At 43.4% G+C, this 21,864-nt stretch overlaps 1 protein-coding gene across 2 annotated transcripts in view; it reads right to left on the bottom strand.

The window, feature by feature from the left end:
• The window catches only part of LOC144791046 (disintegrin and metalloproteinase domain-containing protein 9-like), a 1,785,694-nt gene that overhangs the window by 411,759 nt on the left and 1,352,071 nt on the right, over nucleotides 1-21,864 (bottom strand). For both annotated transcript variants that reach the window (XM_078665681.1, XM_078665682.1), the window contains one exon: nucleotides 6,873-6,953. In XM_078665681.1, the coding sequence (XP_078521807.1) occupies nucleotides 6,873-6,953 (81 nt within the window). The remainder of the gene's footprint in view (nucleotides 1-6,872; nucleotides 6,954-21,864) is intronic.

The raw sequence follows: 21,864 nt of genomic DNA, 5'->3' as shown, positions 1-21,864 counted from the left end.
GCAGGGATCTCCTACGAGCGCAACAAATCTGCTTTGTGTTCTGCACCTGTCTTGGGTACCCCGGATTACCGAAAGCCTTTTTCACTTTATGTGCATGAGGTGGACGGTTGTTCCCTTTCAGTGTTAACAGAGGATTTCGGTGGAAAACAGAGACCCTGTGCATTCTTTTCATCGGTCCTGGATAACGTTGCACGAGCCCTGCCGAGTTGTCTGAGGGCCACTGCGGCAGTAGCGGTGGCCATCCGACAATTGGAGGGAATAGTTCTGAACACGGACCTCACAGTCATGGTACCACATGCTGTGGATATTCTGTTAAATAGAACCAAGACCCAGCACCTTACGAGTGCTCGCTTGACGGGATATGAACTAACACTGTTTGCACCTCACATTACAATTAAGAGATGTACTACACTGAATCCAGCAACATTATTACCTCTCCCTTCCAATGAGAAAAAGGATGATATCCATGATTGTATATTTAGAACTGAAAAAGAAACAAAAGGGCGTGTAGATCTAACAGACACTCCTTTATTAGAGCCCCAAGGAGAGTTATATGTTGATGGTTCCTGATTTAAATTACCAGATGGTATTGCCACAGCTGCGTATGCCATTACGACCCTGAAGACGGTGGTGGAAACCGCAATGATTTCACATCACTCAGCCCAGGCAGCGGAACTAATAGCCTTGTTACGAGCATGTGAGATCAGCAAGGGCTTGAGAGTAAATATTTACACATACAGCCAATACGCCTTCGGTGCTGCCCATAGTTTTGGGAGATTGTGGAGGGAGAGGGGTTTCTTTACCACACATGGCCAGTAAATTCAGCATGGTACTTTAATTGATCGTTTGTTATTTGCTTTGACATTACCAGATAAAGTTGCCATCATCAAATGTAGTGCCCATCAGAAAATCATTGATTCCACGGGAAAGGGAAATGCTTATGCTGACTCAGTAGCTAAGGAAACAGCACGGACTAAAATGACTCCCATGTTCCCTAGTGCTTCAGCCCGGTGGGTGGCGGAAACATCTGTGTTTGATAATACCATTGAGAGTGTAAAAGAATTACAGAAGGAAGCTACCATAGATGAGGCACAGAAATGGGAACAGGAAGTAGGACAACTAGACAAGAATGAATGTTGGATAGATCGTACTGAGAAACAGCGTTGGTTAGTCCCTAATGCATTAGTATACGCTGTAGTGACCATGGCTCATGGTCCAGCACACATAGGAGCAAAAGGTATTTGTGCAGTATTAGACCCAGTTTGGAATAACCCAAATATTCCCAAAACTGCAGTACATGTGGTTAAGTACTGCCCAGTATGTTTGTTTTACAAATCAGGAGGGAGAGAATCTGTCCTGAGTGGAAATTTTGGACCACCATCTCTGCCATTTGAAGTTATTCAGATTGATTACATACAAATGGAGAGAGTGAATAATTTGAAATATGTATTGGTGGTGGTTTGTGCTTTCAGTAAATGGGTTGAAGCCTACCCCACCAAGGAAGCCACTGTGGTTGCAACTGCTAAAGCTTTGGTTAAAGAGTATTTCCCCCGATATTGTTTGCCCCAGATTATCTGGTCTGATAATGGGACGCACTTTAATTCCTCGCTGGTTCAGAGCGTTTGTGACGGTTTACAAATTTCATGCAGCTAGGCACCCCCAATCAGCAGGTCTAGTTGAAAAATATAATGGTATATTGAAACTGAAAATGGCCAAAATCTGTGCTAGCACTGGATTGAAATGGCCCGATGCTCTCCCTTTAGCATTATTGTCTTTGAGAACAACACCACACACAAGAACGGGGTTATCACCTTACGAGGTTATCTTTGGCCAACCTGCAAACGTGTGGGGAGTCCCTAGGCCTAGGTCCTTTAGAGATATTGATTATCCTTTGATGACAGATTATCTGTATGCTTTGACTAAAGATTTGCGTTCTATTCATCAACAGGTATCCGAGGCATTGTGACCGCTACCAGAGGGTCCTGGACATCGGTTGGAACCAGGCCAGTGGGTTCTGGTGAAGAATTATCAATGGAAATCGAGTTTGGAACCGAAATGGTCAGACCCCTACCAGATCATACTTGCTACGAGGTCGGCCGTGAAGGTGCATGGACATAAACACTGGATCCATGCAAGCCATTTGAAGCGCCTTCCTCTTCCTTTGCCCTTTGATTTGCAAAACCGTGAAGAAATTCCAAGCCAAGAAGGAGAGTCGCTTCAGAGCTTTGTACCATTTTCGGAAGCCCGGGAAGAGGGGCAGGCAGGTGAAGCGGTGCCCCCAAGCGACAGGGCGGCGGCTCAATCAGTGAAAGCCACTGTTTCTGGTACGTCACAGGATTTGAATGCATCTAATGATCCTACAACTGAATTGTTTTCCGACCAAGAGCAACCTGGTCACTGTAAATACGACCTGCGGCCCCGAAAACAGCGCAGTACCCCAGAACCATTTGGTAGGAATTAGGGAAAGACTTGAGTTGAGACACATCGGATAGACTAGCTGGGGTACTGAGCGAGACACTGGACTGAACACGTTGAGAGCTCGGAACAATTGTGCTAAATAGCTCTGTTCAGCAAGAAGGACTGAGATAAGGGCTGCGGTTGTTCTACAAGAGGAGAAAAGCTGTTTTCCTTTGGATGAGCAAAATAAGAGCCTGCCTGTGAGGCTCTAGACGGACACAGGAAGAAGATTCCTTAGTGGGAAGAAGAAACCCCTCTGGTGGCGTGCTTGCTTTGTGGATACCAAGATAGTTTTTGGACTTATAGAGAGGGACCGAGTTAGATTTGGACTTATAGAGAGTATGTTTCCTTTTGCTTGATTTGCAATGGAGGATGAGAGGCCACTAGCCCCTCGGTGATATGTGGATAATATGCATTTGTTCTTCGGATGCTCCACTAGAGTGAAGGTGGCATTTGTTGCTTTTATCGTTATCATTACAATAATTATGATGAGTGTATTTGTATATTTACAATTTCAGCATCCAGTACAGAAACTGTTAGGAACTACTGTTGCCCCAGAAGAGCATCTCTTCTATTCGTTGCCCCCTCATAAGGCCAGACACAGAGAAACTTATATGAAAAATGCTTTTATTGAAATGTTGCACCAGACACACAGCACTACGAATAAGACGAACTGTTGGGTATGTGGGTTACTCCCTTCCGTCATGCACCAGCACGAACTGTTTATTTCCTTACCGATGTCTTATTTAGCTAGTTGTGAAGCCTGGTTCCAATTGTTATCTTTGATGTATTCACATTATGTAGCTGAACCGAAAATATATACTTAAAAAGATTACGAAGCTATCCTGAAGTACATAGAGAAACATCAAGGATTTGATGCGGCAGGAAACGGAGGAGAGGGTTCTTTGGACCCCAATGCTTGTATGAATATATATACTGACTATAAAAATGTTACATGGTTAATGGAGGAAATGCAGGATTTTGAACTTTTTAATGATACTATGTACTTCCAGCATTTTAAAGAAAGAAATGTTACGAATGACAAGGCCTTGCCGATCCCCATCATTAATACTACCTCTCCCTTTTGCATACAGGGAAGAGGTCATGTTAAGGTAGGAAAGAGCAGATGCAATGACACCTACACTTTACAGGTATATAGTACCCCACCTATGATTACCCCACCAGATGTCTATTTCGTCTGTGGTGAGAATGCCTATACATGGATTCCCCGGGGATGGGCGGGAAGTTGCTATCTCTCATTTCTCTACCCTCCTGTGTATATTGCTCCACCCGACTATCACCGAACTCATCAGTTGATGCAGAAAGGGGTAGTAGTTAGCCGAAATGTTAGGAGCTATGACACCGATAGTACTGACCAAACAGATACCTCCCTGCAGCAATTCGAAGATTTTGCTAAGGGTCTCCCCCCCTTCTGGGGACCTATATTCAATAGTCGCAGTATAAGACGCCTGTCCCGAATCGTTGAGAACGTGGTCCAAACCACCACTGGGATTCTAACTAATATCACTATAGAGCTTGCAGCGACGAGGCTTGTTTCGCTTCAGAACCAGATGGTTCTTGATGTCATCCTCGCAGATAGGGGAGGAGCCTGTCGTGTGATCGGCAGCTCTTGCTGCGTGTTTATTCCAAATTCAGCTCCTACTATTCATCTTGCGATACAGAAACTACATCGATTAGCCAGTGAGGCCCATGTAGATAACGGCACCTGCTCCCTTAGCAGTTGGTTCTGGGGCCTTTTAGCCACCTCGGGATGGAAGATATTCATGGTGCTGGCTGGAGCTTTTGGAGTCATATTTACGTGCTGCCTGTGTCTCCAATGTGGCCCGGCCTGCTGCTCATTTTGCACAACTAGGATAACATCTGCTTTGAATTTTTCTCGACAAGTCAAGGTAGAGAAGCAGATGATTCAAAAGGAGGTGTCAGACCTCATGCAGATCGATAAAGGGGTTTTCGTATAATGAATTTAAGCATATTGGCTATAGTAGGCCAAAAGGGCCGTCTGTTGGGATCGAATTTTGATAACACACATTATTGGCCTAATATATCCAATATAACCCCGTAATTATATAAATCTCGTAGTTAGAATGCACTATAATCATCTAGTAACCTATGATTCACTCTTGACTTGCTTACTACTATTGATATAGCCGGAGCCATTTTGTTTCGTTTCCTCATGTGCAAGTGCTGTTTCCTTGAAATCACGTGATTACTTTGCTGCTCGAAACTATGACGGCGGCCATGGCGCCTACTATAATTGTTAGCCGGTAGCTCAAGAAAACTCAAGGTCACATCTGCCTTTTTTGTGGGATGCGCACATTCTAGCAGGGCCCGTTCCTGTACTCCCCGGGCTACAGATAGGCAGGGAGGCACCTTGCTGACCTGCCCCCGGAATAGCTTAGGCCTGTGCTACTAGCAAATCAATTGTGCCTTATAAGGGTATTCCACTTGGCATACTGACAAGTTGTATCTTTCCTTGTAGGGTGCCATCTTGAACGCATGAAACGTATATATGCTTTGTATTTTGAACATGTAGTCAGTCTCCTCTGCGCACCTCCGAGGGTCGTGTAGACTGAGGCTCCCCTATCAGGGCTTGTATTTGATTGAATAAACGATTGAACTTTCTCCATTGCCGACTGAATTATTATTACTGGTAAATATATATATGGGCTATTGGTAAGTATAGTCCGTTAGAATAATTTTGAATCCTTCATATTGGAGGTGACCACCACTTCTCAGCGTCTCCTAGTGCTACTGAGCTCAGGGATGGAAACTAGGTACTCCCTGGGTTCATTTACAGTGCATCAAGTGGGATAGGGGCTTCGAATTACTGCGTGGTCAGGGTCCCTCCCTCCTCACACCGGATGGTCATTTCTTCTCAATATTAGGATGTGCATCTATAGGATGATTGTTGAGATCCCCTCTGAGTTTACCGGGATATGTATTCCCCCCCCACCCAACACCTCTCTGTGGCCCTATTTTCCTTCCTACCCCTTTCCCGATAGTTCCCCCCCCACCCCCCACGTTAGGGGTTCGTTTTATATACAATTGTTTGACGTGCTAACTGGGTCAATTTGAATTGGTGGAGTGAAGCCATAAGCCTTGAATCTTTGTGATAGAAGAGTATTGTTTGGCTCTAGTCTTATTGTATTATAATATGATGGAGCGTTATGCAGAAAGATGGTTGGAGGTCATATGATGGATGGGATATGTCACGTGTACAGCTTAAACATGCAAATTTAACAGATGTAAATATGCTAATGTACAGCTAATTTGTGATTCGTACATGTTATTTACCTACTGGCTTTGAATGATGTTTTCTACGATGATGTACCACTCTCTTATCTATGTTCACAATGACAAAATCTTTAATAAACAGATCAAACAAAAAATTAAGGAGGGATAGAGGACTGCTATTTATTAATATACAGACTCCACTACAATTACTTACCACTCGCAGTTGTCGCTATTGTCACACTTGCTGTACCAGTGGTTTGTGAGATCCCTTTAACTCCTTAACCGTGGCACAAATTCCACCGCGGTGCGGAGTTCTAAAGAGTGGGCAGGGTGCGTCGGCCAACGAATGTGTGCAGCATTACCTAGGTAGTGCTTGCGACAGCCGTTTGCCGACACGCGCATGCAACGGGTTAAAGACCTCCCTGGTAGAACACGCAAGGTTGGATCATCTAAAACACCTGTGACATATGACATCAACCCCAGCATGTTTTTCTCTCTCATTCCCTGTACCCATTTTCCCACTCATGAATAACAGGCTGGAGATTCCTATTCTGAGGTTTACTATTCTTATTTGGTGGAGAGTTGTGGACAGGCATCAGAAATCCTTCCTCCTGCATGCCTCACAACAGAGTTTCAACAGAATTATTTGCAATCATTCGACCAATCACATTTAGTGTGTTTATTGTAATGTTTAAGGGCTAAGTATATGCCCAGATAAGTGTCCCTCACTCACTGTGCGATAGAATACAGGTTCTACCTAATAAGCCCGGAAATCGTCTGGAGTTGCTTGTGTTCCCTTCTGGACAGGTCCTGTCAGGCAGTTCAGGATACACTTGTACCATGAGGTCTACGGCCAGTACTGATTTGCATAAGAAGGGCCTCTGTCTGGAGTGGCCATGTGGGCGAAACATGAGGAGTTGGAATGGCACTCAGAGCGATTGTCAGGGATTAGAGTACTTGTAATCATTCCTCCAATCACTTTTAGTGTGTTTGATGTAGCACCTTCTACAGTTCTCCTGGTTGCGTATGGAAAGCAAATGCCACCATATAATTAATAAAATCTCGTTTCTTGTAGCCTTATTCAATGTGCTTTCAATGATCAGCCATTTTGCTTCATTTTCAACATTCAATTTCTAAATTAAAAAATAGTTAAAACTTACACCATGCGAATTGCAATCTGTGTCTTTGTCACACTTCAAATTCAGAATGGAGATATGCTGGCACTTGTGTTCTAGGCACAACTGAAAAGCAATATTTTAAAATGCAGTTACAAATTATATAAGGATAAATATGATTTCAAATTAAACTATAATCCATTAAAGCGGGAACGATCCTTTGGAAACAACAATAGAAAGCGCATGCAAGAGAACCGTGATCCTGTAAATATCAATTTAACAGGGTTTAAGAGAAGGCGGTACGTTTCTAAACTTCATAAGAGCTCAGACGTGTAATGTAGTGTTTGCTAACAGTACCAGAACTGCAAAGGATTTCGAAGTCAGGTACGCCAGTTCTGCACCCAAAAAATAAGTTGAGATTAGCCTCAACTGGTTATAACAAGCACTGGCAAAGCAAGTGGGTTTCACCTTTACCTTTTGCCTATTGGTTTGTAAATACTTTATATTACCATTATAAAATAGACATCACCCCTGACTGAACACGAAATTTTAAAAAAATCAAAAATGTCCACAAGTGCATCACGATATTCACATGCATGCAATCACAGGGTTAAGTTCCAAAATCGTTGATCACGGGCATCAAATGATGAGGTGGAGGGTGGTAATAAAACCCAGAAAAAGAACAGAGGCCCACTGCATACACAAAAAATAAATAAATGGGAAAAACAATTTAAAAAGGATTTACCGCAAATGTGTGTATGGATCACATTCTTAAGTAGTTTACATCCATGAAATGGTGTTACTGACACCAATTCTGATGAACAACCTCTAAAACTAATGCCTTAAGAAGGCTGAACCAAAGAAGACACTTAGGAAGTCCCACACCACAGGATACCATTGGTTAGAAAATGCTTGTGCATTAGCCTGCCTTGGACCAGATTGAGGTCCCAGGGAGTGGTGAGAAGAACTACCAGAGAAACAAGTGCATTAGGCCTGTCAGATGTCTCTTGATGGCCACATTAGAAATGAAGAAGTATTCCCAAGGCCTTTTCCGGGTATACTGGAGACTACAGCAACTGTATTGTGGACTCTGAGAGCTGCCGTGGTAGAGGGGAGCTAAGCCAGAGCTTGAGGCAAAAGGGTCACAAGGACCTCTCTAGTTTTCAGCTTTTCACTGAGGACTGAATCTCAGGAGAGGATCTGCAGAGCATAGAGGCAAATCCATGTTTTATAGCCATAACTTCACTCATACTGTGGCTTTCTAAGTGAATTTGATAGGTTTCTTAAATACTCATTATGAGGACCAGCCATTGACAGTAATGAAGTTTGTCGTTGCTTTTCTAACTCCACATGTGCTTTGATACTGTGGTAGGTTATAAAGTAGGCCGAGGTAAATATAACTGCACTTTTAGGGACATATTTACGAGAGGCTTGTGCCGGCATTGCACCACATATTTTGATGTAACAGCGTTGCAAGCAGTAAGTCATATTTATAAAAAGATGCATTTGCAAACATGTGTCTTTTTTAAGGGTTGTGTGGTGCAAAAACTGCGCTGAAAGCATCTACGCCGCGCAAAATGTAATAAATGCAATGTAGGCGTTACCCCGCAAATCTTGACACAACTGTAAAGCAGTAGTATTTATGGGTTTCCCAATGCATCTTGAATCTTCGGGAAGCGCACCCAAACCCTGATATGCATTGCAATTGCTGTGCATTGGCAAACCAGGCGTAGGAAATGACACATTGGTTGTGGTATAAAAACATTCACATCACAAAACACTTAGGCAAGCTCAACTACATCATGGAGGTTGTCATACTGCAACTTGGAGTATCTAGGAGACCACCATCACGTAGACAGCGAAGGAGGAAAGAGCGTGTTTTCCAGCAGCGCATTTCCCTTATTGACCTCAGGGACGATGAGCTGGCCACACTCAGGAAATTGTGCAATGGGTGTGGCAGGCTGCATACTAAGAGGTCTGAAGTTAGTTTCACTTTCTCTTACAGTTTGTTAGTTTGTGCTGATTGCTGGTGCTGTTTGGATTGTATGATGGTTTAGAGCGAATTTTGGTCGATGTCTGGTCTGTCCTTGTCTTGAGTCAATTATTTACCTTTTGCGTCTTTTTGTAGTATATTGTATTACTGTTTGTCATTGTATTGTTGGGTGTTTGTCTATTTAGGGGTTTTATATATTTGGGGAAGGCATTAGTTTAAGGGATGTTTGTAGTGTAGTAGGTCAGGGAGGGATAGGGTCATGTCCAGAAAGGGTAGGGTTACGAATTTTGATGAGGGACAGGTTGGGTGCCCTCCAGAGGTGATAATGCACTACCTGGCCGACATGGTGCCTCTGGGGTAGGGTCAGCCAGTTCTACCCTCCTAAAAATAGGAAGGATCGGTGGGAGTGTGTGCGTTGGCACACGTACCAAATCTTTGGAGAGATGCACACCGTCTACCAGCTATAACATCGGTGGGCTGATGAAGTGGCACATGTGGCTGATCTAGTGGACCTGCTGGGAATGGAGATCGGGGGCCCCATAGGTATGTATGTATGTACCATCTGCATGTGGTAATGTTGCAGTAGCTGTCATGCAAAACCTAAACATTAAAGGGGCATATTTTTAAATATCCTAGTTTGAAATTGTACCATGCAACTTGCTTCAAGTGCACTGCAATAATTGAAGTGAATGGATGGTTGTTCACACTGAACACGCATGAAATTAGAAGTATTCCCTGATTTAATACATGTGAATTACAAGGTAATGCTCCAAAAATGCGAGACCTCCACAGGTGATGGGTAAATCTCCATTAATGATAAACTTTCTATGTATTCTGCATTGTGCAGCACACGTTGATATATTAAAATGCATCAGGCAAATGTTATTGTGCAGGAAGGTGGCCCTTACAGGACAGGACAAAACAATACAAAGCTGCTTACAAAGCATGCACACTTGCACCATGTTGCAGGGTAGCATGCATTGCCGCTAGTCAGCACTGTGCCCAGCACCATGAAAAGTAAGATATGGTCCTTGCAATGTAACATATGGTGTTTACCTGTCCTTTCCCATTGCAGCACTATTTTTGTTTGCCTAGGGTCAATGGTTTCACCCTTGTGTCATGGTGCAAGGGGTCCTGAGGTCATGTTGACCAGCAGTACTGAAAACATTACATGCGTGAGGCATGCTTCAGGCATGTGATGATAGATATCTCTGACCATCTACATCCAGGCAGCTCAGCCCTGCAACGTCACTAGCGGCATCCCATATTCATAAAATGTACACATATGTGTGTCAATAGTGTTGAAAAATTTAAAAACACTGGGATGTCATAGTATTTATAATAGAATTTGTACCATGTGTAGCTGTTCTATTTATAATGGAATGTTCGAATATTTGTCTTGTAGGTGGACATGTCCCATTCAACCGGGGTGAAATCATCACCTACCGGGACCCCAATGCAACCAGTAAGTGTACTGAGTAAATGGATGTAGCTCTGTGATGTCTGTGTGCAATCCATGTGAGCTGTAATATTGTGATGCATATGGGGAGGTATCAATCACCTGCAACCAAATTACAGTCAGTGTGCCAACACAACAGAACGTGCCCACAGATTAATTTAGAATTGACAAGGAGGGTATGTTATTGTGAATGTAGGGGCAATGTAAGCTGGCCCACAGGATCATGCATTTTCACATATGTAGTGATGTTTACATATCTATAGTCTAGATGTATTTGGCATATAATCCATCATCTGGTGCATAATATGCAGATGTTCAACACAATCAAATTTGGCATTAAAAGTAACAAATCATGTTTCAAGAGATGTAGCAAATTTGAATGACCATAGCTAAGCTTGTCTGGGAACGTTTCTGTTGCCTATGTCCATATTTGTGTATGAAACAGGTGCTAATGAGGTGCAAAAAGATTACCCAGACACTGTTACCAAGTGTTAACATGGAGGTATTATGAGATCAGATTATCAAAAAATATGTGCCAATATGCCACAGGTTTTTTAGTCATCCTGCAGCATACTATGCTCATACATGTTGTATACGTTTAACCTCTCCTGCTACATAATTCCAGTGTGACTGACTACAGGTGAGGGTACAGATTCAGGCTGATTGACACTTAAAGTGTTTGGTGACACATATCTGTCCCTGCACTTGTGTGTCAATTCAAAAGACAAATGTTTTAAACATGAATGACAGTGTCAGCAGCATAGCCATCACATGCTAACCATTTTTCCATTGATAGATGCAGGGAATGCGATAGTGACATCCCAAAGTGTATCCACGTCAGGATTTTGAGCTGTCAAAGTGAAAAAATACATCTCGACAAGTGTTCCAGTAAAGGTGTTCGTACATTTTCATTAGTATGGATAAATAAGATATCAGCTATATTGACCTGTGGTATGGCTGTTGTAATCTAGCATCAGGTGTGCCCAAGCCTTGCTCAGAGTAGTCCATGTCATAACTATGTCAAATAGAGTGACAGAGTTACAATTACACTGATGCCCTAGAGGCCGCAAAAATGTAGGCCTGCTACTCTATTGATCCATGGTGTTGTACAAATCATTACCAGACTGCCTGACTGTGACATATTGCGAGTGTAGATGCTCACATGGCAGGGTTCAGTTCATATGACTTTTCGCGGGTGAAATGGATGGCAGGCTTCATATTTCAGTGCAATGTGTATTTCTAGAGCACAATGTGCAAATGTCATTGGTGTTACACCAATGGAGTGCCAGTAGGTACAATGCATTAATATAGTGTCATTGGCATTGTGTGGCCAACTAGACAAACGCATTAGTAAGCACATGGATTGGCACTCAAATGCCAGACTCAAGGCCTGTATCTCCCCTGTGTTCAATTTATGTGAGGCATTCATGCAACACAAGGTATAAAGTATTGTTACACCACTGTCTAAATGTTCACATGCAGGAATGCACAGTGTTAGCCGCACACAGGGCATTACACTGCTCACCTACTGGTGGGGTAAGTTAGAGTGGCTAGCACCAACGCAGGCCTGCTTCAGTGATACAGGTACTGGAAAATTCAGGCACCCACCGAAAGATGGGTTGGGGGTGTAGCCGGCACCTTGAGATTGTATCTGCTTCCTGGCAGTATCTCTAGTGGAAGCACCCTGTTTCCTTCTTGGCTGCAGCTTAAAATAGGCTTAGGATGGTGGTGCGTGATAGAGTAGATGTTGCTGATAGGCGGGTCGGAAGGACTGCTGGTAGGACTGAGGTTGAATTCGCGGGTATCCTCCACAATACAAGTAAGATCTGCAGCCATGTACTCTGCAAAAAGGGGTCATATAGAACTGGGGAGTTCCTAGAAATCTAGCTGTTTCAGTATCCACCTTAATGGCTTGCAGGGCGTCATTGACGTGCTTCACGAATAAAGAGTCGCAGTCGAAGGACATATCAAGGATCTTAGTTTGAACTTCTGGCTAGAATGGCGGGGCCTTGAGCCAAACCTGGTACCGAAGCACAGCTGATCCTGCCAACGGCCGGAACCCTATGGATGCAAAATCTATTGTGCAGTCAATAACTACAGATGTTGCATTTCGCCTTCCTGCAAAATGTGTGTAGTTTCAACTTTTTTGTCCTCCGGGCAGAAATCCAGATATGTGTCAATTGTCGACCACATCTGGTGATCACATTGCCTCAGAACGGCCAATGAGTTTGTGAAACGGCTAGATATCCCTGACATTACTGTGAATTTCTTACCAATATTATCTAGTTGCCTGCCCTCCTTGTCAGGCAGAGAAGAGATTGGGGTGGATGGATTTTTAGATCTGCGCTGTGCAGCCTGAGTAATGACTGAATCAGGTTTTGGATTTCCAATCAAACAAACAGGTGAATACTCATCCTAGGGAGAACGGCAGTGACGGTCGCCGATGTTTTCATGAATTTTAATCCTTCCTCCCAGATATAATCCACAATCGGTATGGCTCTGACTGATTTTCTGGACTGCTGCTTGAAATCATAAAAAAAACAGTCCAATTGTTTAACAGTAATGAGGAGCTGGAAACGCTTGGCCACTCTCTCCATTAGCGTGTGAAAACCACCAGTGTCTTCCGGTGGGGAATCCACTGGTTGTGGAGCTGGAAGTGAAGATGGAGGAATGAGGTAATCCTCCCATTCATTGGTGATGGTTCGATTGTCCATTATTTTGCTGCCTTCTCTATTCTGATCATAGTTATCATCATCTGCTGTAGACAAATCCTCTCGAGGAGGCATGGCAATGCAGGATTGTGGTGTCATTCTTGGATTAGGTGGAGGAGACATATGGTCTGGTGATATAGGTGCGTCGAAGGTACCACTGCAGGTGATTGTTGCACTTCAGCTGGTATTGGGAGGTGCTTGTATAATCTTGAAGCATGCTTTGCAGCTCATGCAACAAAGCAGTAGGAACCTGGACCATGTGTAGTGGCGGTGGAGGAGAAGCATAAGGATGGTATTGCTCCACGTAATGGTGGCTTTGATAAACAGGCTCATAATAATCCTCTTCCTCCTCTTCATCTTGATATTTGACGTGCAACTCCGAGGGGCTGTGGCTGCACCAAACAGTCCTTGATCTTCGTCCTCTGATTCTTGAATACTTTCTGGAGATGGCAGAAGTCTTGTTGACGGTACCGGTAACAGTGTGGATAAAAGCAACACTGGTGTTCTCTTGAGCTTGAATTTTGCTGACGATGACTTCACCGAATGCTGCGTCGTCAATGGCGTCATTGATGAGGTCGTCGTCGATGGTGGTACTGACGCCGATGCAGTCATCGACGGTGTAGGACTATTCTTCGTTTACAACACTGTCATCGTCAATGAGGCAGACATCGTTGACGAGAGGTCATCGTCGACGAGGTAGTCTTCGGCAAAGTAGATACCGTCGTCGATGGGATGGTTGTCGACAGTGAGAGTGTTGATGGACTGCCAGTCCTTGTCGATATTCTGGTTTTAGGTACCGTCAACAATGGTTTTGAAGGCGCTGATGCATTTTGTTGAAAACATTTCAGTAAACCAGGTCTTTTTTTAAACTAATTCAGAGGAGGTTTTAATGATAGGGCTGTAGATAAAGTAAAATGCTGAGATTTAAAGTAGTTTATCTTGTTTCCATATGAGAGGAGCCTTGTGTAGATCCATGGTGGGTCTTTTTAAAGGCTTTTTTGCTTCTGTGAGGGGACTCATGATGAGACCTTTCCCTCTTTTTTGAAGTCTATGAGGAAATTGAGCACTACTTTCCTCCTCAAAAATGACAGCAGTTTTGGTTTTAAGTTTCTGCAACCATAATAAAAACCTTTCCTCACAGTCCTTGGGGGTTTCGGTAGAAAACGTTCTGCAAATATTGTAGTCTCTCACATTGTGGGATGGATGAAGGCAATAAATGCATACTTTATGAGGGTTTCTGAATGAATCCTTTTCTTACCACAAGCCTTTTCGTGGAACAAGGTTTAAGAGTCCTTTCTTGACAAGACCTGACACACTGGAACAGAGAAAAAACTATTTGGAAATCACCATGTCTAAAGAAGTGAGCAGAGCTCAGCGAGAGTCCTTCACACACAACGTGTGGGGAAAATTTGAGGGAAGATGCCTCTGTTGGACGTATTCTAAGGGTGCTGTTGCCTGATTGGTCGTTGTGCAACTTTGGTCCTTTTTAAAAAAAGACATAGATAGGCTATTAATGTTGGGCTTATCAATTTGTCATGTACACTGCGCGACATATAAATGGATGAGTGGAACAGTGTTATTGCCTCACACATCCCTGTTATAGGTGGTACGTTTTTGTGTGATTAGAAGCAGATTCTCACTGTCTGTCAGTGAAGTAATTGCAGCTTGTTGTTACACTGTGACGTTCCATTGGGAGACAACACAGTGCTCATCATCACATTGCAGTGGATTTACTTGGTGTGGGTGCATATCCAAAGTCAGCATGTGCAATTTACTTGAGCTCACTTTTCTTGAGTTGCAAACAAGTGAGCGGATTTTACACTTATACCATGGCATATGTTGTCCTTTCAGCAAAAAGGAAGTGAGGAGTGTTTCAGTGAAGAGGTGCGCATTGCCATAAGGTAAGTAAGGCTTTTTTAACAGCCCACAAGTGAATAAGATGAACATTTGCACAAACAAAAACTGCAGTATTAGATGAAAAAGGAGGGGCACGATGTTAAACACAGGACCACTAGGAAACTGGAACATTTTATCTGGCAGTTCGCCAATGGAAACTGAAGTCAACATCTTCCTCCTCGAATGGGTGTGGTGCCTAACCTGCAGTTGGTGGTGCTTGTATGGGAGGCATCAGAGGCACACACACATCAGAGGAAAAATATGTTGCTCCCCTGTCCCCACCAGCATTTATCAGTGACAGTAAGGCAGCCTGGAAATCCCTGGCAAGGGTCCAGTGGCTTGCCGATAAAGCAATAAAGCAACGATGTTGCTATTGAGGGTGTCCATTGTTGTCATATAGTCCAACTTGCGCTCCAGGCATTCAGTGAAGTTCTGGATAGCCCTCAACTGTGTGGCGACTTCACTGGTGTCCAGGGCTTTAAGTGGGAAAAAAAGTGGGGGTGCTCTAAAAGGGGCGTGGCAAATTTCTTAAAGGGGTGTGGCCTATCTGTGTAGGGGCGTGGTCTAATTCAAGATAACTAGCATTGTGTGCTTAAGAAAATCACGAAGTCGCATCCAGCAAAGGATAATAAAATAGGCAAAAAAGTATATTTATTAAGTATAAGCCATAAAATACCAAATACTTTAAAAAAACATTTGCTATTTCCAAACTTAGAATTTCAAAAACATCTTCACTAAAGGATATGTTATTAAATTCTGAGTTCAGGCACAGTCACAACTTGAGCAGGGTGAGCGGAGGCCACAACTTACTGCACGAACGATACCGACCGGAGGGCGGGTGCAAGAACCCATACATGGCCAAAAGGGGTTCTCTCAATATTATTTTCTTCCACGGGAGCCTGGTACGCATTGCTACATAAGGCGACCTGGTACAATAAAGGGAGAAAATCAAAAGGGAAAAGTGCAAGAATCACGCTGACCCTGAATAACCCTGACGAATTCGCCGGTAAAGTAAATGGCGGCGATGAAACATGTTGGTTGTTTTTAACTAGGACAGGCACACGGCAAAGAATAAAGTGGGAAATGCTAGTGGAGCTGAGTTCTTTTTAAATTAGGTGGGGCCTATAACTCATATTCTAGAGGATAGGTCCTATTGCTACAGGGTCACTCACGTAACTACACAGACTTTTCTTTTTGGGCACATTTTATCCCCCTTATTTTCCAGGGTTGGCAACTGCTGATGATGAGATAGTGGGGAGTCAAGCGAGTACCAGTTTGACAATTCCTCCTGGTGGTTACTCCCGTGAGGCATTGCCAACCCCCCCTCCCCTTTTTTCACTAGAGAAGGGTAGAGAGGGTCATTAGACCAGCACAGGGAATAAGGTTACACACACACATTGGTTTTTTAAGTATGAGAATCTACACAAAGAGTGATTAGAGACAACACTAGTAGGTAGTAGGCGATAGATATACCCACTACTGATGAGAATAGATATACCGAAGTGATGCGGGTGATCACCCAGTGAACTTGTAAGGGCAGGCATAGTGATTTGTGGGCAGTCACAACTAGAGCCAAATTTCGGGGGGGGCTAAGAAAACATTTCGGGGGGGGGGGGCTGAATCTTTAAGCAATAGTCAGAGTGGAGCTGCAGGGGCTCTTAGAAGGGGTGAGACAACAACAATTCTTCATTAATATGCAAATGGTCTTTTAAAGACCTGTGAAGTGTTCGGGTGCGGCTGTGTGTGTGCCCGGGAAACGTCTCATCCCGGGCTGCCACACATGATGGGGGGGCTGAAGCCCTTTGAGTCCAATGGGTGTTGCGCGCCTGAGTACAGGGATACCATATCCCATATGTCTATCTTGCTGTTATGGGAAGATATGCCGGTAAACATGTTACGCAGCATTCCACATGTTATCCTATGGGCAAGATAGCATTTCAATAGTGAAAAACGAATTGGCAGTATTTCACTATCAAGACATGTTACCCACACTAGTAACACCAAACAAAAACTGGGACGTCTGCTCACCCTACCTTTGACATTTGAGGCCCGAAAATAGAGCCCCCTAGAGCCCCCTTTCGAGGCCTTCCAAAAAAAACAGGGGGGGGGCTCAGCTCCCCACACCCCCCCCACTTAAAGCCCTGCTGGTGTCACATGTAAAGGGCTGCTGTTGTTCCCTCTGCTAGTCTTTCTTCATTTTCCATGATCAAATGGTTTTAAATACGATGATGTGATAGCTCGCATCACGTGATTTCAAATCCAACAGCTGATTCGCCATAGACGATTCTTCGTAAGCTCGATACTTGAACGCATGGTGAGTGTAAAGCCTCCCGGTCGTTTGACCTTTGAGAATAGTTGTATAATTGTATAATTTTAGTAGACACACGACCAAAGTTATTCATTGCCCTTTTTTTCATTAATTGTTTCTGCTAACAGATGTAAATATTTTGAAATTTAAGAAGTGAGAGAGGCTCGATTTCCTTGTGACACGCGATGCACTTGGACGGGAATCGCTAACGATACGCCTCAATTATACCATAAAAATAAGTACCTTTTATAAGAGGTTCCGATTCCGAACCCTCGATAATGGCACCATTATTTCAGCTCGCGGTATATTTCCTTGGGTATTTATTTCATTATTTCCTAATAGAACTCCGGTTCCTAGGACCTTTCATGTAAGTTGTTAACGAGTGTCCCAGGGTTAATTAGCTTTCCGGAACAAGTGAATGTCAGTGAGTTTACTTATCGTAGTAGGCAAATGTGGTTTTTCCACCATTCGTTTAACAAGGTATTACCTTTTGGTTTCTTGTCTAGGAGCAATAGGTATAGAGGATTCTAATCACTGCTCTTATTTTTGATAATCACTGGCACAGCATCTCTTTGGTTTGTCATATCGAGAGATTCCCTCATGTCTAAGCTACTTTCTAGTCATTTAGTACGTCACTCTCGGGTGAGAGATGGAAGGTTCTATATTGATTTTATTTCCGCACCACCTGGAGGAGCTCTGGCAACCTCCCAAGGGAGGAGCTGGACAGGGGGGTGGACACTCCCTTGTCCTTTGTGTAGTTTTGCGCCAGTGCGGGAACCAAGGGCTCCTAAACTGGGCAAAACTGGTTTATGCAAGGAGGGAACCAAATGTGCCCTTGAATGCAGTCTGGTGGCTCTTGGAAGCTCCCCCACCCTACCTAACTCTAAAGGAGAGATGGTCACACATCCCCTTTGCAGGAAATCCTTTGTTCAGCTTCCCCTGCCTAAGTTAGGCTCATCAGCAGGGGGGCAGAACAGTGTCTGAGGCAGGCAGCAGCGCGGGCTGGCAGGCAGACCCTGCAAGGCTACACAGGTAAGTATTGTTGGTCCTGTAAGGAGCCCACAAGTAAATGTTATTATGCAACTAACACTAAAACCGGTGTAGTTGCATGATTCCAATATGTTTGATACCAAACATGACCATGTTCGGAGCAGCCATTATGTAGTTGGACATCTTGACTTGCCAGTGTCCACTATGTACCTTAAAATGGCTTCCCCACACTTAAAAAGGACAGAGAATGTAGTCTGGGGTCTGTAGGGGCACCTCAGCTCGTGCAGGAGTACCCACATACTTAGAACTATGCACCCTGACGTTGGACTGAAGGGCCTACCCTAGGAGTGACTTATAGGTTTAAAATGCCGTGACCTGGATATAACAAAAACCTTATATCTAAAGTGAAAGGTGCATGCACCATTTCACACAGACGTAATAGCAGCTCTGGGTACATCAGTACCATATACTAGGGACTAACAGTGGTACTCCAGTATGCCAATTGTGGGGTGTACAAAGTACTTGCCAGCCAATTAAGAGGAGAGAGCACAGCCAATGGGGTCCTGGTTAGCAGGATCCCAGTGAACTACAGTCAAAACATACTGACACCAGGCAAAAAGTTGGGGTATCTATGCCAGACAAGATCCTACTTTCTTACAAATGGTTTCCATATGCCATGAGTAACTGAACTTATTTCTGATTCTCTTGGTTCTCTCAATGTAAAATTTTAGACCTCTTCCAATATCTAAAGAGTGGAGTGCTCTTTCAGCTGCAGTAATGGTAATAATTTTATTGCATGATTAATAAAAATCTTACAATTGAAACAATCTTTAAAAACACACCAGTTAATAAATAATTCTAAAATTCCTAATAGTCTCAAAGTAATTTTCTCAAAAGTTCGTGGAATATAATTTATAAACATTACATCAGTCCATAATTTTTCCAAGGCTTAATATGGACAGAGACAATAATTATTTAATTACTTATGTGCAAATTCATTAATATGGTACACATTTTTTTTTATACCTAATTATTTTGAACTTCCAGATTTACTGGGCTCAGCTCACAAGCATCCAGTTTCTTTTTTGCAAGTATAAAAATGTAGTAAAATTGGAATTCATTTTAATATCCGATGGTCTAAAACAAACTACCATAGCATTTCTACATGTATGACCACCTCCGTCAATGAAGCAGTTTTTCACATATCGTTTTCTTTCCGCCATCATTACTGCACATATACAAACCAAATGAATAATACTTTCACCCCTAGCTTCCCTAATCTCCAGGGAGTCGGCATAGCTGGTCTCAGCCAATCCATTGCTTGTTTTAAGCCTGGTAAGGTGCCAAAACTTGCTTTCATAAATATATTCTTGGTTTGTACTGACCATGGTATTTCTAAATACGGTTGTACCTTAAGACTTGTATATTCCTGCACCAACTTCCATGCATGAGATCGCTTAATAAACAGTTAGTTCTTTGTCTTTCAAAAGGGATAAGTGTTTAATTTATATATGAATTATTTTCTTAAAACTTTGTGCAGTTAAGGACATTTACCAAATCTCAACAATTGACAGATCTTCGAGAGCCTTTTGCAGATATTTGTAAAAAGAAAATGTTTCATTCTGTTGCGTCTCTTGCCACAGTAGCCCGCACATTGGAGTATTAATATTGGTTTGGATTTGTTTTCAAGTCTTACCGTACGACTGGATGAGGAGCAGCCGTCTGTAGCTGAACTCGGACAAGTCGGAGGTCCTCATCCTCGGATCCACCCCGTCAGCCTGGGACAACTCCTGGTGGCCGACCACACTGGGAACAGCACCAACACCCACCGACCACGCACGCAATCTAGGATTCATCCTCGACTCCTCCCTCTCCATGTCCAAGCAGGTCAATGCCATCTCCTCCTCCTGCTACAACACCCTCCGCATGCTCCGCAGAATCTACAAGTGGATCCCGACCGAAACAAGAATAACGGTGACATAGGCCCTCGTCAGCAGCAAACTGGACTACGGAAACGCACTCTACGCAGGAATCCCAGCCAAACACCTACAATGACTACAACGCATCCAAAACGCCTCCGCCCGACTGATCGTCAACATCCCCGCCGCAGCCACATCACCCGCCACCTGAGAAACCTACACTGGCTCCCAGTCGACAAGAGGATCACCTTCAAGCTCCTCACCCACGCACACAAAGCACTTCACAACACCGGACCAGCCTACCTGAACAGCAGACTTAGCTTCCACACCCCCACCCACCAGTTCCGCTCCTCCAGCCTCGCCCTCGCCGCTGTCCCCCGCATCCAACGAACGACCTCCGGCGGCAGATCCTTCTCCTACCTCGCCGCCAAAACCTGGAACACCCTCCACACCCACATACGGCAGAGCCAAGACCTACTCACCTTCAGAAGACTCCTCAAAACCTGGCTCTTCGAGCTGTAGCAGCACTCTCCCCCCTCCCTTCAGCGCCTTGGGACACTCACGGGTAAGTAGCTCGCTTTACAAGTACATTGATTGATTGACTGATTGGAAGTCGAAACAAGTGTTTAAAAGTTTTTGTAATAGCATTATTTAGTAATGTAGAATCAAAACCACGAAGAATTTCACTTTCATAGTTAAGGCTAGGGAGCAATTTTGCTTTTATTACTTTTATTAATGGGGTATAAGTTGGGCCTCCCAAGGAGCTGTGAAGTAAGCAAAAGGCCCCTTGTAAACTTTTGGCTCTTTTCTTCATCTCTGTTTTATGGTATGAAAAAGATTCATTCTCATCAAACAGTATCCCAAGATATTTATAGAATTTAACTTTTTCTAGTTCCCGCTTTTGAGGTACCATTTATATTTACTACACTTTAGTTTCTTGGTGTTGACTTCCATTATTTTTGTTTTTGTTTCATTTATTGTAATTTTATTCTCAGTTGAATATATCGATGTTTTGTTTATTTATCTCTGCAACCCTATCCTTGTTTGACTTAGCAGGACGACGTCATCAGCCTATAGTAAACTTGATATTTGTTTCTCTGCCAGCTTTGGTGAGTCTGCTAACTCATTGTTCATTGCAGGCGTAAAATCAGATAAAAATAAATTAAATAGATACGGCGCTAAAACACACCCTTGCTTTAAGCCTTGAGTTGTATTAATTTTCCTAGAAAGCCTTGAGCCATTCCCAAGTCGGACTCTTGTCTAGGTTTCAGCAATTGAATTGCATTTAAAAGGCAGGGACTAATACCATAATTGTCCACTTTCCTCCATAAAATTTGCCTATCCACACAGCTGCAGTAGTTGGATTTGGGAAAAAAGTATTGGGAACTACTTGCTCGTTCAAATGAAAATCCATACATACTTTCGGGATGAAGCAAGGATTAGTTTGTAGCATGACTTTATCCTCCCCAAATTGCAGCAAAGGCTCCTTTATCGTGAAAGCTTGCACGTCTATCAATCAATCAATCGATCAGTGGCTTGTAAAGCGTGACTATTCACCCATAAGGGTCTCAAGGCGCGGCGGGAGGGACTGCAAATGTGTCTTAAGGCACTGTAGTTCAGTTGAAGAGCAAGCTCTTGCGGTCCTTCCTAAATTCCTATCCATCTGGCTAATGTGAGAGCTAATAAAAGCGCTAGTGTCCTGGAGATATATTTTATGTCTGCATTTGTGAATAGGTTCAAAAGGCTTCTTCATTAGTTCAG

This window comes from Lissotriton helveticus, chromosome 11 (assembly GCF_964261635.1).
Source record: "Lissotriton helveticus chromosome 11, aLisHel1.1, whole genome shotgun sequence".
In the NCBI taxonomy this organism is placed as follows: Eukaryota; Metazoa; Chordata; class Amphibia; order Caudata; family Salamandridae; genus Lissotriton; species Lissotriton helveticus.
This window is presented reverse-complemented; position numbering and strand designations above follow the sequence as displayed.